The sequence below is a fragment of the Rhinichthys klamathensis genome, unplaced genomic scaffold (genome assembly GCF_029890125.1).
Source record: "Rhinichthys klamathensis goyatoka isolate OS25496 unplaced genomic scaffold, OSU_Roscu_1.1 h1tg000613l_1, whole genome shotgun sequence".
Lineage (NCBI taxonomy): Eukaryota > Metazoa > Chordata > Actinopteri > Cypriniformes > Leuciscidae > Rhinichthys > Rhinichthys klamathensis.
The window spans coordinates 194,234-218,868 of record NW_026607066.1 but is presented as its reverse complement, the minus strand read 5'-3'; the positions used below and the strand labels follow the sequence as shown (position 1 = coordinate 218,868).

General features: G+C 38.5%; 1 protein-coding gene across 1 annotated transcript in view; it reads right to left on the bottom strand.

The window, feature by feature from the left end:
• Positions 1-219: 219 nt before the first annotated feature.
• The window catches only part of ncoa3 (nuclear receptor coactivator 3), a 43,934-nt gene continuing 19,518 nt past the window's right edge, over positions 220-24,635 (bottom strand). The window contains exons 2-23 of the mRNA XM_056240773.1: positions 16,344-16,448; positions 16,079-16,239; positions 14,839-14,939; positions 14,473-14,647; positions 14,168-14,353; positions 13,974-14,060; positions 12,908-13,051; positions 12,273-12,420; positions 11,679-12,169; positions 9,437-10,449; positions 7,406-7,532; positions 7,044-7,202; positions 6,717-6,938; positions 6,496-6,610; positions 5,368-5,539; positions 4,881-5,240; positions 3,871-3,972; positions 3,722-3,787; positions 3,386-3,569; positions 2,839-3,019; positions 1,314-1,497; positions 220-1,230 (exon numbers count right to left, since the gene is read on the bottom strand). Coding sequence (XP_056096748.1) covers positions 1,219-1,230; positions 1,314-1,497; positions 2,839-3,019; positions 3,386-3,569; positions 3,722-3,787; positions 3,871-3,972; positions 4,881-5,240; positions 5,368-5,539; positions 6,496-6,610; positions 6,717-6,938; positions 7,044-7,202; positions 7,406-7,532; positions 9,437-10,449; positions 11,679-12,169; positions 12,273-12,420; positions 12,908-13,051; positions 13,974-14,060; positions 14,168-14,353; positions 14,473-14,647; positions 14,839-14,939; positions 16,079-16,239; positions 16,344-16,429 — 4,476 coding nt within the window. The 5' untranslated portion in view covers positions 16,430-16,448 and the 3' untranslated portion in view covers positions 220-1,218. The remainder of the gene's footprint in view (positions 1,231-1,313; positions 1,498-2,838; positions 3,020-3,385; positions 3,570-3,721; positions 3,788-3,870; positions 3,973-4,880; positions 5,241-5,367; positions 5,540-6,495; positions 6,611-6,716; positions 6,939-7,043; positions 7,203-7,405; positions 7,533-9,436; positions 10,450-11,678; positions 12,170-12,272; positions 12,421-12,907; positions 13,052-13,973; positions 14,061-14,167; positions 14,354-14,472; positions 14,648-14,838; positions 14,940-16,078; positions 16,240-16,343; positions 16,449-24,635) is intronic.

Below are 24,635 nucleotides of genomic sequence, written 5' to 3'. Positions count from 1 at the left end.
ATATGTACCTTTTACTCTGCGCATTTGCGCAAAAACATATAAATGGATACACTTCTGTAATCAAACTTGAGGAAACAGAAAAAGAAAAGACTGAAAAAATATCTTTGGATTGTGCATGTTTCTTAAAGGTAGATTTCTGAAGAACCGACAATACGATGCAGTGAGAAAGTGAGTTATTTTCATTAGTAAGAGCTAGCTTAAAGAGCAACATCAAGCATGATCTTTGCGTATCATCTGAAAACTTGCACCATTGTTTTTTTGTTTTGTTTTTTTCGGTCAGAAGAACAAATGGAAATGAAAATAAAATGATGAAATCATCACTGCACAAATTTCTGCGATAAAAAAAGTGCCATTCAAACATAATGGCGCTCATTGTTGGAAAAAAAAAAAAGAGAAAAATAGGCTGTGCTGGAAAAGATAAAAATAAAATATTTTCTCCCTTTGATAAAAGTTAGAATAGATGTAAAACCCAGAGCAGTATTGACCTAAAATATAGATAAGATGGACCTAACCGGGCCCAAACTCTGTGCAAAAAAAAGTATGTAGTAAAAGCATGTATGATACATATGTAGCATACAGTATTTACAATTCCAATCTTATTCACACACAAAGAAAAAGAAAAATCCTGTCTAATACTGCAGTACCTTTTGCTTTTTGTTGACACACCACTTCGGTGGATTGAGAGGAGGATTATTGCTTTGATATGCGTAAGTGATGAAGTTCTGGTGCTTACAATTCCCACGGTTTTCATTCAAAAGAGGCTTGTCCGAAACAAATTCAAAATAGACAATATGCACATAATCGTTCTATAAGGCTAGAAAAGCAAGAAATATATTGCAACTATCCTTTTCTGTACTAGCCTTAAAATAAAGTGCTCCCCACACTGTCAAGTTGTACCACAACCGTTCCTACTCTGTTCCCCCTGGTGGTTATGTTGTGTACTGCAGTACAGCCACGTGGGACAGGAGAGAGAGAGCCTGCTGCACTCGCTACTGGGCATATTCCCCAAAAACCCCACAGAGAAGGCTTGAGTCTCTCTCTTTCTCTCTCTATCCCCTTTCCATGTCTTTCTCTCTCCCTCAGTCAAGTTTTCACTGAAGAGTTCCAGCGATTTCTCCTCTACGAGGCCGATGTTATAGCTTCATGTTGACATTTCCTCAGTGGACTGATGTGCGAGTCCGAGTTAGACTCCAGCTTTGACAGAGATGGCTCGTCGCCTCAGCAGTACTTCTGTAGAACACATTATACGTGCACAGATAAGTAAAGGTTTTAATGCAGTCATGCGTATGCAACTGAATCAACGCGGTCTGTACCTGATCGGGTCCCATCGGCATGCGTCCCATGCCCATGGCACTCATGCCCATCTGGCCCTGCATTGGGGGCATCTGCCCTGCACCGTTGCCATTTACACCCCCCTGCATGGAACCGTTCATCATCATTCCCCCGTACTGTCCCGGCGCCCCCTGCTGGGGATATTGCTGCTGCTGGGAGTATGAACTAGGAAACGGATAAAACAGGAGAAAGATTTAAATACGCCCTTAAGGCTTAACTGGTAGCACTTTATTTTACAGTCCTGTTCCCCATGCACATACAATGAACTTTTGCAGTAATTACCTGGGTAATAACTAGGTACTAACTCTGACCCTACTCCTAAACCTAACCCATGTAGTTACCTTATATTACCCAGTATGCAAGTACACTAAGTACACATAATGTCAAATAAAGTGCAACCACTTAACTCTATTAAAGACCATGCATTCATGTTTGATTGTTCAGGTTCAATTAATTGTCTGAAAAGTTTTTCGGTAACACTTTACAATAAGTTAAATGTATTAACTAACATTAACAAATACAGTAACAAATGGATTGCTCATGGTTAGTTCATCTTTGTTAACATTAGTTAATAAAAATACAGCTGTTTATTGTTAGTTCACAGTGCATTAACTAATGTAAACAAGATTTTAATAAAGTATTAGTAAATGTTGAAATTAACATTAACAAAGATTAATAAATGCTGTATATGTGCAGTGCATTATTAGTTCATGTTAACTAATGTAAGTATGACCAGTTTTTCATTTATTTAGCAGTGTACCACATCAGCATTGTTTTAGTACTATTTATATACTATTATAATATTTATTAATAATTTAGGTGTGTGCTTTTGTCATTTTCATTAGTTTTCTTTCTTCAAATATATTTTTTTTTGCTTTAATTTATTTTTATTTCAGTTTTAGTTAACAATAACAACCCTGCTTTTGGCCAATACATTTCTAAGATTTTCAAAAATAATTTTATAGAATTTCTAGCTGGTTAAATATTATTTTAGAACTGAGCATAACTAGAAAAGCTTATATTTATATATAATAACAATAATATATAGTAATAAATATTATATAAAACAATATAATATCTAAAAAATACTATTTTAAAGATTTATATCTTTATTTGTATATATTTTTACTTTTATAACTATAGTAATTTCCATAACATTTTCAAGACTTAAGGGCCATTCACAACCAGAACAATAACTATAATAATAACTATATTACCATCCATATTATATTGTTCTGTTTATTCTAAACACAGTTATGTCGTCTGCTGCTTTAAATGCTCAAGCTCTTTAAAGCAGGAAGGATTCTGATTGGCTGTCTATGTTTTTATTGTTCATCAGCTGAAAAAAAAAAATGAAAGTGATTACAATATTGTTTCTGCTATTCTTTTACGATTTCTTTAACTATATCTTTGTCGTCCTTGGTGGGAACGGGCCGTTAAGTGTGATTTTATTAAATCATTTTTCAAGGACCATGTTTCCATGCTGCATTTGGGTTTAGAACTTACTTATTCATGGGCATGGGCCCCTGTCCCCAGCCTTTCATCTCTGCTGACTGGTACATGGGATTGCTCTGTGGGTGCTGTTGCATCATGGGATTCTGAGGGCCACCCATACGACCAGACATCATGTTGTTAGGGGGGCTGCTGCCTGTTGCCACAAATGAAGGGTCCCCCTGCTGGCCCATACCTGCAATCACAACACAGATATTTACAAGAAAGCAAGAAGAAAGTGCATTGTGCATAATTTGCAGTTGATATACCTAAGCTAATCGATATTCTATTCCAATGCTGTTAACCACCATGTTATTTTATAGCGCATTTCAGGAGTGTTTCTAGCTTTTTCATTAGTACTCAGGCACAGGTCCCACATCAAAAAATTCTAAATATATGGACATAAATAGCAAACCACAACCATCCAATCAAATCCCAATGGACAAAATCAAGCCCCGTCCTACTTTTTTCTCTTGTTCGAGAAGCCGTCACAATAGGGCATTGTCCCCATCATTTCATGATGACTTTAAGCAATGATATCCCAATATGATAACTATCCTACCATAGTTGCCTCCATAGTTAAAGGCCTGCTGGCCGGGCTGGTTCATTGGGGGTCCTCCCATTGGACTGTCCATTCCTGTGGGAGCTGTGACATTAGGAGGGGGACTGAAGCCTCCGGCTGCAACCTGTTGCTGTTGATGCTGCTGTTGTTGCTGCATCATCATCATCATCCTTTGTCTTCTCATCTGCAGAAAAGAAGAAAACAATCGTAAAAATCTTATATCAAATCGTATACTTCAGTTACACTACATAAATTGTCATTGGGGGTCAAGTATGATATATGCAACTCCACGTGACAAACACAAACGCATATTTTGAAAACGGTCTGTTTATATACCTCTGTTTGAAGATTCATCATTTCTCTGCTGCGCTGGGCCATCATCTGAGCATTCAGAAAACCAGGCTGAAAGATGAGGAAGGGTGATTTTAGAGAGAAAATGAACATATATGAGGTTTCAGATTTCATTGGAGGACAAAAAAAAGTACCTGTCCACCCATGCCCGGCTGCATGCTAGGTCTCATGCCAGGGTTTCCGGGCGGGTTGTTATCGGGCCTCATCACCATGCCCTGCCTGCTCTGGTTCAAAAACTGCAGCAAAGACATATCCAGATGTTATGAGATTTCATCAAGTAACATCATTCATTACACCAGGGCTGCAACTTGCAACTATTCTGATTACGAGTTAATCTGCTGGAAGGATAAAATAATAAAATCATCAATCATAAAGTAAATATCATTACTCGTGTTCAAGTTATATGTTCGATTTTACACACAAAAAAATGACACTTGTCTACAATCCAAGTAACAGCAACATTTAATTACACTCTTGCTGTTTTGGATGGTCAGTTCTGGAAGTATATTAATGTCAAAAGCACTGTTTTCTCTGCAATTCTCAGATGTGCTTGAAATTGTGAAGCCAATTTTGTTAAGTCAAAATTTCACGGGAACAAAAATTATTTCATGTATATTTTAAAATGCAAATATTTTATAATGCAATATTGCAAATATTTATTACTGAATTTTTAAAATGACATTATTGTGTGTACAATGTTTTTAATTAAAATGTACACGGCTTAAATATACAAAAATGGTCAACTGTAGTCCTAATGTAAAATGCAAGCCTTTTAATATGCTTATTCCAATAAGTTATTTCATTTAAAAAAAGATATTTTTGTCATTAATATTTTTCCCAGATGTGGTTAAGCTACATACATTTCATAATGTTTTTAATGTGAATATGTAATATATACAAACATTACAAGTAAATTTTTTATATAAAACGGTGTCCGAGTTTTCTGTCATAGCAAAAAGATCAGACTAAATGATAATAATTTTCTGCCATTAATTATTATTAATTAGCAGCCCCAGCACTACATTACACAAAATATTATAGCCAAATATATTCTGGGAAACTAGAATTTCTAAAACGTGGATCAGCTGTAAAAGCTTGTTAGTCGATTACACTTCCTCATTTTTGTCTGTTGAGTGCTGCTCACCTGCTGTCCCTGCAGTCTCTGCTGGAGCTGTAGTCTGAGCGGCTTCGTCGTGTTCACCATCCGAGGTCTCATCATGTTCGCACGAGGATGCATTGCGCCCATTCCACCCATTCCGGGAAAACCACCCTGCTGGCTCATCTGACTCATCATGGGGTTAAACCCTGGTCCAGACTGGGGACCAGGTCCAGGGCCGGGACCAGGGTTGGGACCAGGGCCATATCCGCCCTGCATCCCCATGGACGGGGGGCCTGGGTAGCCCTGCCCATACATGCCCTTGGGCTCCATACCCATAGACGAGTCAGGCCCCGGACAAGGACCATTGAAGGGGTCTGTCGGAGGGGGCTGGTCTGAACTATGACCCTAAAGGGAGAAAAGAGAAAGACATTGTTTTTCAGGGAATGTGACTGGACAGTTGCTCTTACATTTCTAACGCCACAGCGTTACAGAAAGAGAACACATCTGTTCATGAAGCAGGTTGGCTGAGTACCTGGTTGATGAGATCCGGTATGCCAAGGGCACGGTCGATCTCCTCCAGAGCAATGACGTCAGTGTTGTTGAGTAGAGAGTCCAGCTGGTCCAACAGAGCTCGCTCATCACTCTGACCCTCAGTGGTGGATGGAGGGACCAGAAGATCATCCAGAGAGTTATTAAATGGCAGCCTGATACATAAAAAGCAGAGAGCAAAGAGGACGCCATTAACTTTTGGGTGTAAACACCATCTAAACATCGTTGAAACAAAATAAATTTACTTGAGAAGTAATAAGATGCACACACTTGTTTTCAGAGAATATATCTTGAATCAAGTACTTTTTGGGTTTTAAGAATAAATCGAACAAACTTTCGTGCTTAAAAATGGGGAAATTTTGTATAAATTATATAAACTTAACTTAAAGCAAATCTTATTTGACATGTACATTTATAAAATGATATATATATATTTGTCAAGCAAAAAACAAAATATATAAATATTATATATATTAATAATGTTTTGTTTAGTTTTAAATCCTTAAAATAATAAATGGAACATTTAAATATATTATAAACACACATACTATGTTTATATATGTATATACACTGTACATAATAATCAAGAATAATATACATTTATTTATTTATGTTTATTAGATAGATAGATAGATAGATAGATAGATAGATAGATAGATAGATAGATAGATAGATAGATAGATAGATAGATAGATAGATAGATAGATAGATAGATAATAAACAATATACATTTATAACAAAATTATATATAATATATATATTATTTTGTATTTAAAAAAAAATATATATATATTAATACCGGTAAATGTATTTTATTTTATGGACTGAAAAAAATGTATTAAGAAAAGAAAAAGTCAGTGCTGCCATCTCATTTATAATGTTTGGGTTTGGTAACATGAAACCTGTCAATTTGAAAGGGCTTTGGGGAGAAAATGTGTGATTGGATGTAAGGATATGATCCATTTGAAAGTGCTATATAAATGCCTCATTCATTCATTCATTCATTCATTCATTTCAGTGAAAAAAGTCTACACTAATTTTAAGCATTTACCATCAATAAAAGCAGGCAATTGATCTAAAACTGTAGATCTAGTGCAATAATTTAATTGACCTGTTTGGATTCTGTGGTCCCTCCATTCCCATCCCACCGTCCGGCCATGAAGGGGACTGTGGTGGAGGTGCCTGCCCTCTGAACGAATTTATACCCATTCCTACTTCATAAGGCCCTGCAAAAACAACATCATGCAGTTTGAAAGATTTAATTTGATATATTACCTGTTTTAATAGGCACACACTGCTGGTTTTTAGTTGTTCTGAATTAACAGCACTTACCCATATCCATCAACTGCTGCTGCAACATGGATCTGGTCGCAGGAACGCTGTTAGATCGGTTAACCATGGGTCCTCCCATCATGCCCTTAGGATTGTGGTCCATGCCTGCACGACCCATGCCAGGGTGTCCGACAGGGCTGCCGGTGGAACCAGACATTCCCCAATCTCCTGCACCTGCCATAGGGGGCCGATTGGGCATTCCCATTGGCCTGTTTGGACCTCCTGGGAACAAAATTGTGGAAATGTTTAAAAATCCAGCTATAGATTGAATGTATGCACGGTTTTACAGTTACATTTATGTTTAAACGTTGAAAAAATGAGACTCACCCATGCCCATCTGGTTGTCAGTGTGCTCCTGTTTGACAAGAGAGGAAGGGGCGCTCCTCCTACCCGTCATGCCCGGCCCGCTCAAGGGTTTACCATCGACAGATACTGCCCTCTGGAAGGGCACACGTTGACCAGAGCCCATACCAATAACTTCCCGGTCTGGAACACACAATAATGCATACAATTCCACTAAGAATAAACACAATGGGCAGCAGTTTTGGTAATCTACGTGGTCATCTGCAGTTACCTTTAAAATATTTGTCCAGTTCATTTTCTGTTGAAGTTTACATGTTGTCATCTAGTCAGATAAAATTTTCAACATCCCCTCCTGGCTTTGAGGCCCTCGAGGTTTTGTGACTCACCATGTGCGGTGCTGTTAGGTCCATTGCCTTGCTTATTGCCCCCTTCCATCCCTCCGGTTCCAGAATCAGCAAACATCCCAGAACCAGAATTCCTCAGCCCTCCAAGAATACTCTCCAAGTTATCCAGCTGGAAAAACAAAACAAAAGGATTGATTTTAGAATAATAAACAAATAAATCTCAATTGGATCCGCGTTTTGCATATCAACAAAACAATTTAGTAACTAAAAAGAAAAAAGAAAAAAATCATAATGTGGAAAGATATTCATAAAAAATAGTTATACTGCAAAATATTATTACAATTTAAATGATTGTTTTCTAATTTAATGCAAAAATGCAATTTATTCCTGTCATGGAAAAGCTGAATTTTTAGCTTATGCTACTTAATATTTTTGTGGAAACCGCAATACGTTGTTTTTCAGGATTCTTTGTTGAATAGAAAACTAAAATGTAACTAGGGATGCAACGATTACAGATTTTCTAAGTACGATTATTGTCTGAGAAATAATCACGGTTTAACGATTATCACGATTATTATGCATCAATTAATTTCACAACACTACTAATGTATAATATCACATGAACACTCAACACTAGATTTTAATGTGTTATTTATTGCTGCCACAACACAGTACAAAATTATAAAATGGCAAACAATAATCAATCTCTTCCTTTGGAATTAAAGAGAAGTTCTTTGTAAACATCCAGCATTTTTCTTTTAAAAATAACAAATTAAGTCAAAGGGTGCAGGACTCTTTGATTGAAATAGATCACAAAAAAAAAAGTTTTTAGTTTGTTCTAAATTTATTTTCAACCTGAGGTAGAAAACTTGACAACATGAAAACAATATCTTGTTGGTATTTGACCTAAAAACATAAATAAAGGGATAATAAATCCCAATGAAAATAAGAATAAACAAAGTATTTGGCTGGCTCTATTGAATTAAATGCAAGCTAAATATTAGGCCTATGTATTTCTTTTAAAAGAAAACAAATATAGTCCAAATGTTATCCACCAATATTATTGTACTTATTTTAATACTCTTTTTTTAATTATTAATCCAAATTTTACATGTGCCTTTAGAAAATCATCTATTATAATCTCATTATTTTGGTTTGTTTGTTTGAAGTTTAAGTAAAAATTACAGAAAGAAACTGAGAACATCTCTCATGCAGTGTTATTAATAACTGAAATGCAGTTAATTGGTAGTCCTAGAAGTCTACACGGCCCTGATCTTATGTTAGTGTTTTACACCGGGCATATTAAAACTACAAAGCCTAACATTTACTCAACACAGACAGGAGAGAAAGCAATAGGATATTAAGTTAAATGTTCACCACTGAAACTCTTGAGAGCACGTCACATTCGGTTTTCCACAGACTTGCGTAACCAAAACATTCCGCTGTTTTTTGTTGTTGTTTTTTTACGTTGCACTGAAAGCTGAAAGTTGCACGCCGCGTTCTCCTTTTTCCAAAGCGCTAGGGCGGTTGCGCTCCGGAGGCGTCTGTCGTTGCTCTGTTAGTTCTTGTCACTTGACCTAAGGTGCGCTTGCGGCATTCTGAAAAGTAGAGATGTTTTTATCTAGATGCGGCGCGGTCGCGCTTGGAAAAAACGAGCGCGTCGCTTCCATTATGAGCGCGCATACCGCGCGCCTACATTTGAAATAACGAACTTGAGCGCGCAAAAGACGCGATATGTGAACACGCACTTAAGGTGTTTTTTCGGTGGAAATAGAGCGTCGCTGCTTAGTCCCTCTGCCATAGTGGTTGACGAGCACGGCACTTTAAGCTGGTGCACCGCTGGTGTAACTTTGTTTTCGTTTTGTTAGGTGCAAAAGTTCCGTACTTTGCAGAACACTCGGTGTAGCATAGTCTTTACGATTAATTAACCGTGACGTTTTAAAGCGCGGTTAATTGTGAAATCCGGTAATCGCTGCATCCCTAAATGTAACAAATATATAAATGAAATATTTTTAATTAAATAAATTCCAAAATATATAAATAAATTCCAAAATATAAATCAACCATTAATACCTCATCGGGTGGTTCGATCTTGACTTTGCCCTCCTGGTTGTTAGAGTTGGAGGTTGTGACCCCTGACCCATGCCCTCCAGTGGCCCCTCGCCCTTCCAGCTCCTCCAGCTTTGGCTTGACCTCTGTGGCATTAGGCTCTTTGGAGTCATCCTTATTGAGGAGGTAGTGAAGAAGGGCTTGGGGCTTTTTTCCTTCTTTCGGACTGTGCTGCTCCTGTTTGAGATCCAGATTTCTCCCTTCAGCGCCTGGGTGCTCCGAACCAAGAGAGGCCTTACCAGTGGCCTCGGCTGTGATGCGAGCTACCTCATCGGGCGTGTTTCCATTTTGAAGAAGCTTGTGAAGAATCTTGTGTTTTTCCTGTAAGGTGTGAGTAGTGTGATGTCCACTGGGACAAGCCGTGGACGACACTCCTCCCGAGCCTTGCTGATTTAGGTTATTCCCTGATGATGAACCGGAGGAGGAGGACACCCCCGTCGATGAAGGACTCATCATGCCACTTCCTGCCTCCTTTGAGTCGGCACCCATTGGAGTGGAGGCGCGGCCTGGGACGGGTCCACCAGTCGCAGTCCCAATCCCAATCTCTTCAGTTGGGGATGTGAGCAACTGAAGTAATTTCTTGTGGCCCTTTCCGTCAGGGACTCTCCGGTTGACTTCCGCCCCAGTGGAACCGTCCTTGTTGGACTGACTGTCCGGCTTATCCGTGGTCTCTGATGAAGAGGCCTGTTGTTGATCCAACCCTGTGCTGTGAGCACTTGACGGGCTCTTGGAGTCACCAGCGCTGGGTTTGTTGTTGCCGGTCTGGCCTTGCTGACTGGACTGGGTCGAGTTGATGCTGGGAGAGCTGTCAGATTTGTGGGCAGGTGAGTTGAGAGCTGAAGGTAGAGAAGAGCCAACACCTTCACTTATGGCCTGGAGGGCATTCAATGAGCTGCTAGAGAAAGTGTTCCCAACTGATGGACCAGAAGATCCACCACTGCCGCCCATACCCACGGGACCCATTGGAGAGTGCATGCCTGCAACATCAAAAAAGTAAAGAAATTATAGTCAAATCTTGATGTTTGTTTTCTAATGGAGCACTGAAGCCCAAAGTATACTTTAAGGGATACTCCACCCAAAAATGAAAATTCTGTCATCATTTACTCACCCTCAAGTTGTTGCAAACCTGTATGAGTTTCTTTCTTCTGCAGAACACAAAGGAAGATATTTTGAAGAACGATTGGAACTTTGGCACCATTGACTACCATAGTATTTTTTTTTTTTCGTTTGGTTCCAATCGTTCTTCAAAATATCTTCCTTTGTGTTCTGCAGAAGAAAGAAACTCATACAGGTTTGCAACAACTTGAGGGTGAGTAAATGATGACAGAATTTTCATTTTTGGGTGGAGTATCCCTTTAAGGTTTTTATGCATACGCTAGGGTCGGTGTACATTATGCAAATTTCATCATCAGAATAGTATGCATGTACTGTACAAAGCAGTCAGATCTTTCTACCAACAAGTACAATGTACGCTCAGCTCCCACATGCGCCTTGAAGTTTTAATGCACTAACTAGTTTGCCCACAAAATGGAAACACTGCCAATGGCCGTTGTTTCAGTCAAAAAAGAAACCAGAGACAAAAAACTACTGGATACGCAACAACAATAGATGGCCATGTTGACGAACGCTCGTGAAAAGGGAAAAAGAGACACGCGCAGCTCTAGTTTAAATGAGTACAAAGACATTTTTATCGGTGATAACTTTTGAAGAGAAATAGCACAGATTCACTAAACAAGGACAAAACTTTCTAGTGTGCATGTATTGAGTGTGCATGTATCAAATGGAGTATACTTTGAAAGGCTGTGCATTTGCCTTACGCATACGCTAAGCATTCATGTCAAAACTGAAGTATATTTTAGCCTTAATAGACAAAATACTACTAAAGTATTTTACTAACGAATGAAATCTGAAAATTTCTCTTATATTTTCTGTGATGGTTTAAAGGCAAAATTTATTTAAATACAATTAAATTGGTTAAAAACCCCCCAAAAAAGACAATCAGCCCTATTTATTGTAAGGTAAGAGCATGATCAAATTAGCAAATATCTTTATTAAACGAATACACCAGGTGCTTGAGATGTGGAACTTTAGGAATGACGTGTTCGAATGCTGTGGAGCTGAGCAGAGCTTTCTATGGAATTCTTTTAGATTCCGCAGGCCTAACATTACAACCATTTAATCTAAACTGCAAAAACAGGACACATACCTCCAGGTGAGAAAGGACTTGCACCCATTTTAGGACTCCCTCGAATCCGTGGCGACCCCATGAGGTTCTGTTGAGTAGGATTCATACCGGGGCTTCCTTGTGAGGGACTTGTCATGCCCATTCCATAGCCACCACCGTGAAACTGACCCTGTTGGTGCTGATTCATGCCAGGATGGCCTATCTGATTCATAGAGTTCATCTGATTCATAGAGTTCATCTGATTCATGGAGTTCATCTGATTCATGGAGTTCATCTGATTCATCTGATTCATTGAATTCATCTGGTTCATTTGATTCATCTGATGCATCGGGTTCATTTGGTTCATCCTGTGGCCTGGGCCATACATAGGTCCTCCTCTGGGTCCCATGTGACCTTGCTCGTTCATGCCGTAGCCCCTGGTATTGCCCATGGCCATCTGGGCATTCGGATTTGCATTGCCCATAACTGATCGCATTACACCACCCTGGTTGGGTCTGTATCCATTTTGCTCCCTGTGTGAAAGAGATTGAGATGAGGGCAAGGACAGCACAGAGGCATTTTCATGTAAAATCAGAGTAGTGTGTAACTGTTGGCTTTGGGCAGAGCTGCACAAACCTCTGCAGAAGATGTGTAGAGAGGAATGTGACCGGGTCGTTGGTGATAGGGTTTCGGCATAGCTCGCTACGCGTTTGTGCCATTACTGGAGTGCCATCTGACAAAGAGAACCGATAGAGTGGAGTCTCTGCTCTGCCATGAACATATGCTGAAAAGAAGAAGAAAAAAAACCATCATTAATATAACAAAAGTACTCAATCTGTCAATTTCACACCTCATGCAAAAGCAGAATGTCAGCGAGTTACAGAATTCACACTTCCATTTTTTCTTTCAACATCTTTTCTCAAAGTACATTCATTTACTTAATTTAAACACCAAACTGTGCAATGGACTGTGATGATGTTTCCACAGTTATTAAAGGTTTTTTTAAAATGTTTTATATATTATGTCCATTTGTTACACTATACTTTGCATCTTCTGTTTACCACAACTGATGTATCGACAAATAAAATAAATTAATAAAAGCCTAAAATAAATCTGTTCATCATATAAAGCGATCAAGTCTCTTCAGAAAGTTTGGACTAAACTGCTCAATTCATATGGATTAGTTTTAGGATCTCTTTATGAACTTTTTGAAGCGTCAAAGTGGTAATTGCGTAGCTGTCAATGGAAGAAGGACAGAAAGCTCCACATACCTTCATGATAGTGTCTCTTGTAGGACCAGGGCTGACCCTCGCTGCGATGCAGGAACATCTGCATACACCTGCGCACTAAATCCTCCCAGCCAGGACGCATGGTGGTGTGCAACAAGCTCTGCTGCTCGATCTCGATCAGTTTACCTGTAGTCAAATGCATTTTAATATTATATCATAATTCGGCAGCAGGTATATTACACTGCTGTCACTTTAAGACTTGGCGTACAGATCCATTATACTGTTACACATGCGTTTTCTTACTCAACAATTACGCTCACTTAAAACATAACTGACTGTGTTTACGTAAATACTCATCAAGACTGGTATTTTGACATTATTTTGTATTTGACATTATTGTGTATTTGACTGTAAAAGCGCAATAAGCAGCGAAAAATAACTCAATTTAGTACTGAAAGGCGACTTTATGTGTGTGCACTTTGGGAGCACAAAATTCAAGCCCTGTAACACCAACAATATTCATCCAGAGCAAATGAAACGAGCGAGGAGGGACGGGTTTGTGTGAGAAATAAGAAAGTCGTGTATTTATTCTGTGGAAAATGAGTATTGGAAGCGTTTCAGATATTTCAGTATCAATATGTATCAAAAAATCGATATTTTTGAAAACACAACATTGCACTTTATAATTTCAGATGCCTTTTTAAAAGACTACAATTGAAAAATGTATATATTATCAAATTCACTGTTACTGTCAAGTACATGTCATTATATGTGTGTGCGTGTATGTGTTTTTAAAAAAGCTTATTAACCTACTAGTTCAGTTTAATGCTATTCCTCTATTTCAGTTCATAATTGCAATATTCACATTAATTCTATGTAAACTCAATTTGTAAACACTTATCGCCTTTTTAATATCCTGCAGTGCTATATCATGTTTTCATTAACAGTATTTAATGAGTTTAAGTCATTTGAATTAAAATCATTAAATTACTGGCATGACGACTTTTCACCTCGTCTATGTATTGTAGAGGAAATCAAAGAAAAACTTCACAAGTAATTTCGCAGACGAGATTTACATTGAGCTCAATGGCACTATAGTCAATTTTACCTGTTAGTTCGTGTCTAGTGCTGAATCTTTCTGTCCTCTCCACTGCCGTCACTCTTCGTGCAACACAAATCATACACGACTGCAAGTCTGAAAAACAGAAAGAAAACACTCTTTATACTTAAACTGCACTGCAAAAAAAAAAAACAGACCTCAATCTGAATAAAAGTATTGAAATGTATAAATTTACAACTGACCTTCCCCTTCCTCCATCATTGCTTTGGGCTGCGTGAGAGCGAAGCATTGCATAGTCTCATAGCGTGGCCCACCGGACCCTTCTTCACCTCCAGGACCACCATGGCCGAACTTCACCAGCATGCGGCAGTTAAACGTGTGACTCTTCTGACGGGAAGCATCGCCACCCCACGACACACTGTTGGGACCTTAACATACATACAGAAATGTTTTGCTTTAATCAAGTGGCATCATGAATTTATGTATGAACAGTCAAAGAGCAACATTCACTTGACATTGTTTTAGATTAATACAGTAGCATTCGTACCATTGCTTTTGGGCAAGTTTTTATGCAATTCTTCTCGGTCTTCCTCATGCAGTATGTTGTAGATGCTGGTGTTGATCAGCTCCTCCTGTTTATACTGCAGGTACTGAGTCACATTATCTGACACAAACACAATGCTGCCTTCACGACTCACCACGAACAAAAACCCATCCAGAGCCTGAATGAGAGAAAAAGATGCAGAATCAATATTATTAATTCATTATGAATAAATATAGGTTACACATATATTAAAAAATAAACCTAAATACTTTTAACTTGTTTTAATAATTTCCCAATCCTTTGGATACACTAAATTATAATTGCAAATGTTCTACAGGTGACCCTTGACCTTTAGGTCTCTAATCTCACCTGTAGCAACAGAGGGCCCAGATGGTCCTTGTCGATGACTCCTGGACCAGTAGAGGAGACATCCGCCTTCTGGACATCATCATCGCCACATGAGCTTTTACCTGTGTGACGTGCGATACACATTGAGAAAAATACACAAAGTTGTAAGAAACTTTTAAATGGCAATGTATATCTTTATAAATGTATTTTTCGACAGATATTAATACATGTATTCAGCAAAGATGCATTGAATTGATCAAAAGTGACAGTAAAGACATTAACAATGTTAAAAAATATTTCACCAAAAGAATTCTATTAAGCAAAGAAATATTAAAATGTTTCTGAAGGATCATGTGACACTGAAGACTGGAGTAATCATGCTGAAAAATCAGCTTTACCATCATTCAGGAATACATTACACTTTAAAATGTATTTAAAACTAAAACTGCTATTTCACACAGTAATAACCTCTCACAATATGACTGCTTTTACTGTATTTGTAATCAAATAATTGCAGACTTAGTGAGTGCAAGAGACTTCTTTCAAAAACACACAAAAAAAATGTTTTCACATTACAGCAATATTACAGCAAGAGAACAGTTTGAAAAAGGTTCATTTTAATATTTAGATTTGTAGGTTTAAAACCTGTAAGACAAGATTAACCGACTGAATGTCAAATAAGGCAGAATGAACACCAACGCCTTTTCATAGTTTTGCTGTGTGAACACCGGGTTATAAAGTCTATAATATGCAAAAAGGCATGTATAGGCAGGCCTGTCTCATGCAACAGACTTGTGGAGAATACTGTTTTGAATGCAATATATAATTAAGAGAAGGATGAAAACAGGGCTGTCATTGTAGAAACTATACTCAAAATCTTACAAATATAGTAATTAATTATTTTACACCACGGTTTTCTTTATGTACAATGATTTATTGATTTTAGTCCAATTTGATCTGCTAAATTTTGCTGCTAGACAATCCAGTCTCATTCCCATTCATTTACATCCACGGGCAAAGTCATGATTGCAATGTATTTAAAAGAGAAACTTATTGTTTGTTATTTTCTATCCCCTAAAAGTAGCAAATGTTGAAGATGCACTCAATGTTGAGACCAGACTGCAGTTACACAACATTCCACTTGCCACCAGGTGGCAGCGTTTTATAAAACCGAGAAAATTCATCCGGTTCCGCACACTGTGGGTTTAGTCAATATGGTTACAGACTGATATGTAAAAGAGCAGTTCGAGCAGATGTGTACCTTGCTCTTTAATCTGTCGTATCTGGCGCACTGTCTCTTTAAGGATGGCACATTTATCGGGTTTGACATTGAAGCTGTCGATGTCACTAAGGTTGGCCGAAATCAGTTCGGCCAGCTCCTCTATATACTTGCTCTCCTGTTCCCTCCTGCGCTTATCACATCTGTAATAAAATCCACACATATGCCATTTTAGTGAGGTAAAAACATGTAATACATTGCTTGTTGCATGTTTCCGTTCACCTAAAAAAAAAAAAAAAAGTCTCACCCTTGTCCTGGTGTGTCACATGTGGAGAGTTTGCGCTTCCGGTCCGAGCACAACGGCTCAAGTGAGTTCTCACCCACTCCACTCATGTTTAAAACATATCAGCACCTAAGAAACACACACAACGTTTAGATTTGGGCCAGAAAACACACATACAAAGGCATATTATGATCTCAAAATGATAGGAAATCACCACAAGTGTACTACAAACAAATAATGAGCAGACTTTGACACTTCTACACAATGCACTTGAGGGCTTCATCTCTTTCCGTATGGTTTAGTTAAAAAACTACGTGTGTGTGTTTGTGTGTACGGCTTATTTTTAAGTGTTCCCACATACAGCTGAATGCGCGGAATGTTCCAGGCCTCAGCAGCGGTGCTGCGTGCGTGTGTGTGTGTGTGTGTTTGTGTGACAGTGTGTCTGAGAAGAGACACTGATTATGATGGAGTGAAACGGGGCCCCAGGGGAAATGGATCAACCCTCAGTGTGTTTGTGTGTGTGTTTCTATAGCAGGGACTGGGTCAATTATCTCAATCCGTGAAGCCGTACGCTGCACAAAATATAAATGAAATGTATAAATGATCTAATTAAAAAGCAGACTAATGAATCTGAATTACTCTAATGCAGAATTAAAGGCAATGTGGTCACAAAACACTCTCTAGCCCCCCTCCCAAAATGCATTTCAGAAATATAATGTCCTTCCTCCACACGTCTTCCTGACACACAGTCACACCATTTCTTCCACCTTTTACCGTCATTGCTCCGCCCACTTCACCAATGACAACACTTCCTCCTTTTTAGTGTCACTTTTTTTTCTTTTGTTGTTGTTGTTACTGGCACTACCAGTTCTGATATGTCTGTAAGATGTCTTCCTTTCAAGTTATGTATGCAAAGACAGAGTGAACCCAAAATATTAAAATCACACTTAATCCACTGTTAAAATGTATAAATGTCATTGCATTAGATACAAAATATCAAATCAACAGCCATTTATTGACAAGGTGAAGTGTGTGACTTCTGTGCAAAAATACTGATTTTAAAATTGCTATGTCTCTTCTTTGGAACAGTCCCGATATTGATTGAAGATCACACAGGCCGATTCCCAAAACGAATGACTGTTATTAAATCGAAATGACCTTGTGAAGCTTGTGAATCGGAATTGAATCGACACTAGTGTCACCAACTGCAAAAACGATGACCGTTTTACTGAACATTGGTCGCCCAAACAGATCCGTCCCAAACCTACAGCACTGATTGAGCCAAAGTTGCTGTCGGGCTGCACAGATTTTTCATCATTTTGAATGTATTTTTTATTTGTGATGTATTATTTTTTTTAAACAGAAGCCCAAGAGAGACATCATATGCTGTCGATATTTATTGCTGTGTTTAAAGACATTTTGCATACTCAAAGCCTCCAATGACATTTTGCATACTCAAAGCCTCCAATGACACCTTTGCTTTCTGTGAAATATATTCATAGTTAATATGATGAACTACACCTGTGATTACCTTGCTAAGACATCTGTGTAAACTTGAGGGGAAATTACTTCATTCATTCAGTAAAAATCACTTAGAGGCCAGTTGGTTTCAAGTAATCACACATGGCTGTCTTTCCATCTCCGTTCTTTTCATTCTCTCTGGCTTCTTCTGCTGTTATCGGTCTCTGTCACACTGGTCATAGACCCTCTGCTGTATGCGTGCATGTGTGTGAGTGTGTTTGTTTAGAGCCCTGACCTTGCCCGGCGCCTGACCCCTCCCAGAGTTCAGCGGAAATCTCAGAGCACAGACCATCGGATTGCAGTCTTTTCCCCTTCCCTCGCTGAACACACACATGCAAACAACCTTTTCCCCTTGGTTAAAAAGATAGTTCAGCCATAAATTAAAATCCTGTCATTGCGTTGTTCCAAACTCATAACACTTTTCTTCATCTTCAGAACACCATTTTTTTTTTTAAAATATACTTTTAATATTCTCTTATCTTTTTTGTCCATTGATTTAATGTCTGATTGAAACTATGCTCTATTGTGATGTATATCCATAATTTTAAGTTTAGTCAACTCAAATACCCAAGTTGTCACTTGTTACATTTCAAGTTGACTGTTTTCAAGCAGCACGAACACTTATTTTTTTTAAGTAGATTTTTTTTTTTTTTTTTACAGCGTTCTTAAACAAGAAATAATTTAGTGAGCTACTGGATTTTGGCAATTTTGCAGGAATTGACTGGGTTTTTTTCTATAAAATTCAAGTCAACATTTCCACATTTCAAAAAGTTCATTAAGACAAAATAAAAAAAGGGAATCAAGCTGTTTAAGCCAAACCTTAAATAGACATGATTGCTTTATATGATAAACGTATTTAGTTTAGGCTTTTATTCACATTTAAACATTCATCAATGGACATCAAACATGAACATCAAATATGGTAAACCGGAGCGCAAACAAGCCTGCTTGACACTTCTGTTTACCATAACCAAATCTTCTGGTTTACTTTTACAATGTCTTTATGTACTTTTTAAAGCATTTCCTACACTTTCAATAGATGGACACAAATTTTTAGAGAATATTAAAAATATCTTAATTTTTGTTCTGTATATGAAGGCTGGAATTGCATGGGGGTAAGTAAAGGATGACAATATCCATTTCTATGTGAACTATCTGTTTGGGGAAAACACAGTTTGCCCTCTGTCACCTTAAAACTCTCAGTATGAGCTCATCATTCCTGAGTCTGACTGAGAGACATTACACAACTGTGCCCATACTGCACTGCCTGTGCTGACACGTACAGCTGTCTGTCACAAACCAAAAACCTGCTGCTGAAGCATTTGCATCTTCCAACTTCTTTATTACTCTGGCTCTGTCTTTTACCCTTTCTATCTCCTTGAACTCTACAGTGGAGTGAAACAAATGATAGACTGATAACCGTTCATGACTGTTAAAGGGTTAGTTCACCCAAAAATGATATTTCTTTCATTAATTACTCACCCTAATGCCGTTCCAAATCCGTAAAACCTCAGTTCATTTTCGGAACACAAATTGAGATATTTTTGATGAAATCCAGGAGCTTTCTGCTTTCAGAGGCTGAGTAGTTAATGACAGACCAATTTTTGGGTGAACTAACCCTTTGAGGTCAAGGCAACATTTAAATCTAGTCAAGTCATTAAAGAGTTATTTCATCCAAAATCGAAAATTCTGTCATCAAAGTCACCTTTGTGTCATTCTAAACTGTTCTAAATGTTTTCCAAATGTGTATTAGGGCTGTCAAGACTCTAAAAATGACAAAAGGCACCCTGAATTGATCACTGTAAAGTGGTCAATGTACCTTGTGGCCATTTAATAGCTTTATGCGGTGGAGAAACCCTAATAAAACTGGCATGATTCACCAATCCAACATATTTAAATAACGTTAAGGTGTTGCGGTTGCTCCGAGCATGTTGTGCCAAACACTGGTCTTCAGTCATAACTAAATTCACAACCCTCAAATCGAATCCAATTCACATCCAGGAATGAAATATCAGGGTGTGTTTTTTTTTTTACTGAATATACATGAAAGCAAGTGAGATTTGAAAGCAAAGGCAGAGGGGCAAATTGACAGTAGATAACCACGCAAATTTGAGCTGTTCCTCACATAAAACTATCATAGGACTTCGGAAGATTTGAATATCACATGGACTATTTTATGATGCTTTTATGGTGTTTTTATTAAATTTTGGACCTTGACAGCCTCAGTCCCCATTTGTTTCTATTATAGAATATAGAGGTCATTTACAGGTCAAACGAATTTAGAATAACGTATCTATTGAAAAAAACAATACAATGCTAGTTTTCTGGTCCAAATTGATCTGTTGGCTGGTCTCAAAAGGGTTTTGGGCACTTTTCAGCTGGTCAAACCAGTTAAATGCCAATTGAATTGAGACCAGTAAACCAGCTTAGACTGTTTGTAGCAGGATTTGTTTAGCAGGAATGAGAGAGTAAAAGATTTCATCTGTTCCCTTACTACTCCATTCATGTACAGTTCCAGCCTCATCGATACTCTAAGTGCACCTGCAACAAAACCAGACACCACATCAACATTCTGCTCAAGGGAGCACGAGAGAGCGAGGGTGAGTGTGAATGCGAATGTGAGGAACGAGTGAAAGCAAAATACTGAGACAGAAAAAGAGCAAGAGTGAGACAACTTCAGTCCAAGGATGAGCACTTCACATACGCTTTTAATTAAGCAGGAGATGTGGAATGTAGAAGCTCACTGCAGGATCAAGGATACAAGAAAGAGTGCAACTTCTGAATGTATGGTGCTCTTATGTTTCCGATCTAACAGTCGAGATGGCGAATGGGTTTTAAGGACATTACGGCTCCATTATACAGTGATGCAGTTCCACATCTTTCAGAAGTTCAAAAGGTGAACCGGGTATCTGATAAAAACACATAAGAGCATCGCTCATTATAACTGAGCTCTTGAAACTGCTTCTTCCAGAATGCACCAGATGAACATCTCTAAGCAAAGAGCCATTATTCTCAGAAAGACTGGACGCGGATATTTTAATGGGAAAGTTATCGAGAATATCCGAATCAGGAAGCAGCAAAAACAGGCATCCTGTTTGTGCCTTCCCACACACACCGAGTTCTGCGTCACCACTTCCTCTTCCTGGAAAAAGCCTGCTGGCTCTTTGCAATCATATTTACATATTCAACCTCATGGGCTAAACTGGTTCTTCTGTTCAGTCTCTTCGAAGCTAATCTGTCCTTGTCTTTCCGTGGGTACTTTATCTTACACCACCACCCATCATCTCTATCGCTCTCTTAATAAGAACTTAATTTTGCAAAATTATGTTATAGGAGACATATTCTACAAGTTATTTTTTGACCCTTAAAAAGTTGATTCAGCATTTGCTATCACCAGCTGCTTAGAACTATTTAAATTTATAAAACGGTTAGTTCCAATCCTTGATTCTGATTGGGTAATAGCTGTGTTTTATTCATGATAAAACACGGCTATGACCGCTTCACCAAGTGGTTCTATGCATAGATATACATAATATGGTTCTATGTATCACTACACAACACCCCTAGCAACCACTCGTAGCAACGTAAACATATTTTTGTTCTCATTGATATTGTTCATTGAAGCTATAGAGTACAGTATTGTGAGAGATCAAGTAAGCGAGTGTACCTGCATTTACAGTAGATACAGCATTTTTTTCAGGTCAGTCCTATATTCATAATAAAAAAAATTTATGTCTGCTGCGATATCTTGACCTTTTAAAGGCTCGTACACACCGGGACGAATATCGGCCCGCGTTATTCGGCAGCGTTTTTCAACGCGTTTTTTGTGTTCACACCCAAGCGATTTTCGCTGACGATGAGCCGAGTGGACATGCAGATTCATTCCATGACATTAGATGACGCCCATTTGCTCTGCAATACCACTCCATAACATTCTCTTTTATCAAGATTTTTGTAGTCGCTGTCGCGTTTGTCATATAGTTCTTTATGTTCCGACACCAACGAGACCAGCAGCTCTGCATTCATTTTGCCTTGCATCTCGGCAGTGTAGACGCTACTTGGCGTATATCTTCTTCGCCGTTACGTATGTGTGCTCGGCAAGACCGTTTTGTGTTTGAGCGCCCCCAAGTTGTGTTTTACTGTAACTTCAGAAGCTCCAGACACGTGAGCAAAAGCGCCAATCTCATTGGTCGGATAGTTTTTGACGCGGTGCGTCAAACTAAAAAAACCACCCCTGAGGCTTTTTTAAAAAAATGACGCTTTTACGCGTGGCGTTTTTCGTGTCGGTGTGCACACTCACATTGGCGCCCTTTGTTTAGTCACAAGGCGTTAAACGTCGGCGAATATCACGCGCGAAATTCGTCCCGGTGTGAACAGGCCTTAAGAGTCAATGGGTTTTCCCGTACCTTGGTCATTTGCATCTTGCTTTTCAGTGTTCACAAGTTTGAGTCCTTTCAATATAAAAGTCTTCACTACTGACTCACAAAGACATTCTTTGCCCCCATTTAATGGCAAAATAATGTAACTTCTGTTGCTGTTTACGGTCAGGGACTATTTTTTTCCAGCTGAAAGGAAGGCTTTTAGTGATTTTACTTCATGAAAGTTGCATAGATACATATTTTTCAGCTTCTGTTCACACCGGGACGAATTTCGCGCGCGATATTCACCGACGTTTAACGCCTCGTGACTAAACAAAGGGCGCCAATGTGAGTGTGTGCACACCGACACGAAAAACGCCACGCGTAAAAGCGTCATTTTTGTAAAAAGGCCTCGGGTTCGTTTTTTTAGTTTGACGCGCCGCGTCAAAAACTATCCGACCAATGAGATTGCCGCTTTTGCTCACGTGTCTGGAGCTTCTGAAGTAACAGTAAAACACAACTTGGGGGCGCTCAAACACAAAACGGTCTTGCCGAGCACACATACGTAACGGCGAAGAAGATATACGCCAAATAGCGTCAACATTGCCGGGAAGAAATAAGACGAGGAAGATGCAAGGCAAGATGAATGTAGAGCTGCTGGTCTCGTTGGTGTCGGAACATAAAAAGAACTATATGACAAACGCGACAGCGACTACAAAAATCGTGATAAAAGAGAATGTTATGGAGTGGTATTGCAGAGCAAATGGGCGCCATCTAATGTCATGGAATGAATCTGCATGTCCACTCGGCTCATCGTCAGCGAAAATCGCTTGGGTGTGAACACAAAAAACGCGTTGAAAAACGCTGCCGAATAACGCGCGCCGATATTCGTCCCGGTGTGTACGAGCCTAATATTTGTATTGTGTGGTAACCGTTTTAAAAAAGCATATATGTGAATAAATCACGGCTGAAGGGCGTTGTTAGGCACGACGCGAAGCGAAGCTTTGACTTATTCACGATACAGCACAGCCTCTCGTAGCTTATTGCTTACATATAAGGAATCAAATATTTAGAAAAAAAAAGTAATAATTTTTGACAATGTTCAATCTGTCAAAATGTAAGAAGTAAAACAGTAAAATTGTTTACAATTAAAAGCATATTATCTTGACACGAAATAATGACAGAGTTAAATAGGCTACCACAGTATACTAATGAAATAAGAATAATTCATTAAAGCTCCAGTCCGTAACTTTTTATACGCATATACAAATACACGCAATGCGTAATGGGGTAAATGGATTCTCGTCCTTGGAATGCACCACTTCCGGTATTTAACACGGGTAATTTTCTTTAAATCAAAATCAAGTATTCGAATTTAATAGAGGAACTGTGTCAGCCCTAGACACGTTATTGACCATCGTCACGAGACAAAGAGCACTTAAAAGATATTGCAATATTCACAATGTATTTTATAATATAACTGACAACCAAATCATCATGCATTTATTGTGTGACATTCAATACGTGTCTCAATCTTTGTTTGCGATTCTGTTGTAAAATTTTAAATACAGAAGCAGTGAATTCAAGGCTATTTGTAAATTTATACAAATGCATCTGTCACGTTTTATGGATACTAATACACTGGCTGGAGGGGAAAGAATAATTTATGAATGAAAATTAAGATATGAGAAACTAGAGATTTACCGACAACAAATTCAACAGATATAGGCTACAAAACCACAACCACCCTCCCCAATTGCTGCCGTCTCCTCTGCCTGTTTCCCTGACGACCAGTAGGGTAACGTCTTAATATCCCATCATGCCTTGACCCCATACAGAGAGAACCTGCATTATTGATGGGGCCGCCTCCTGTCGCCAAATACACACAACACACAGTCCACCTCAGTACCTCAGAGGCCTTTTTCCATACATATCAGCAGTGAAATTCAATGGGCTGTTCAAAACTATCACACGGAGTTAAAGGGACAAAATGCATTATTGAAAAGAAACATAATTATGTCAGCGGCACCTGCGACTCTGTCCTCCATGTGCAATAAAAGGTATATCAAGCCATTTAACAAATCACACTTCAAGCATGCATTAAGGTTAAATAAGTTATTAGCTTATTTTCAATACCTCATAAAAACTCCATTTGGCATTTTCTATAAAACTGGAGCTGTTTTAAACCAAACTGCCACTTACAGAAAAGTGAATGCAAGACATACACCATGCACTGACTGTCAGAGGACAGCAAATTGCACGTTACGCAGTTGTTATCACTGAATACCTGGTTACACTTTTAAAAAAAGACCCAAACATGAATGACAATAAAACATTAAAAAAGTATTCAGCTCACTATGTGTTTGCAAAAAAAAAAACATCCCAGAGCTGCACGATTGTGGACAAATTGAGAATCGTGATTTTTTTTTTTTTTTTT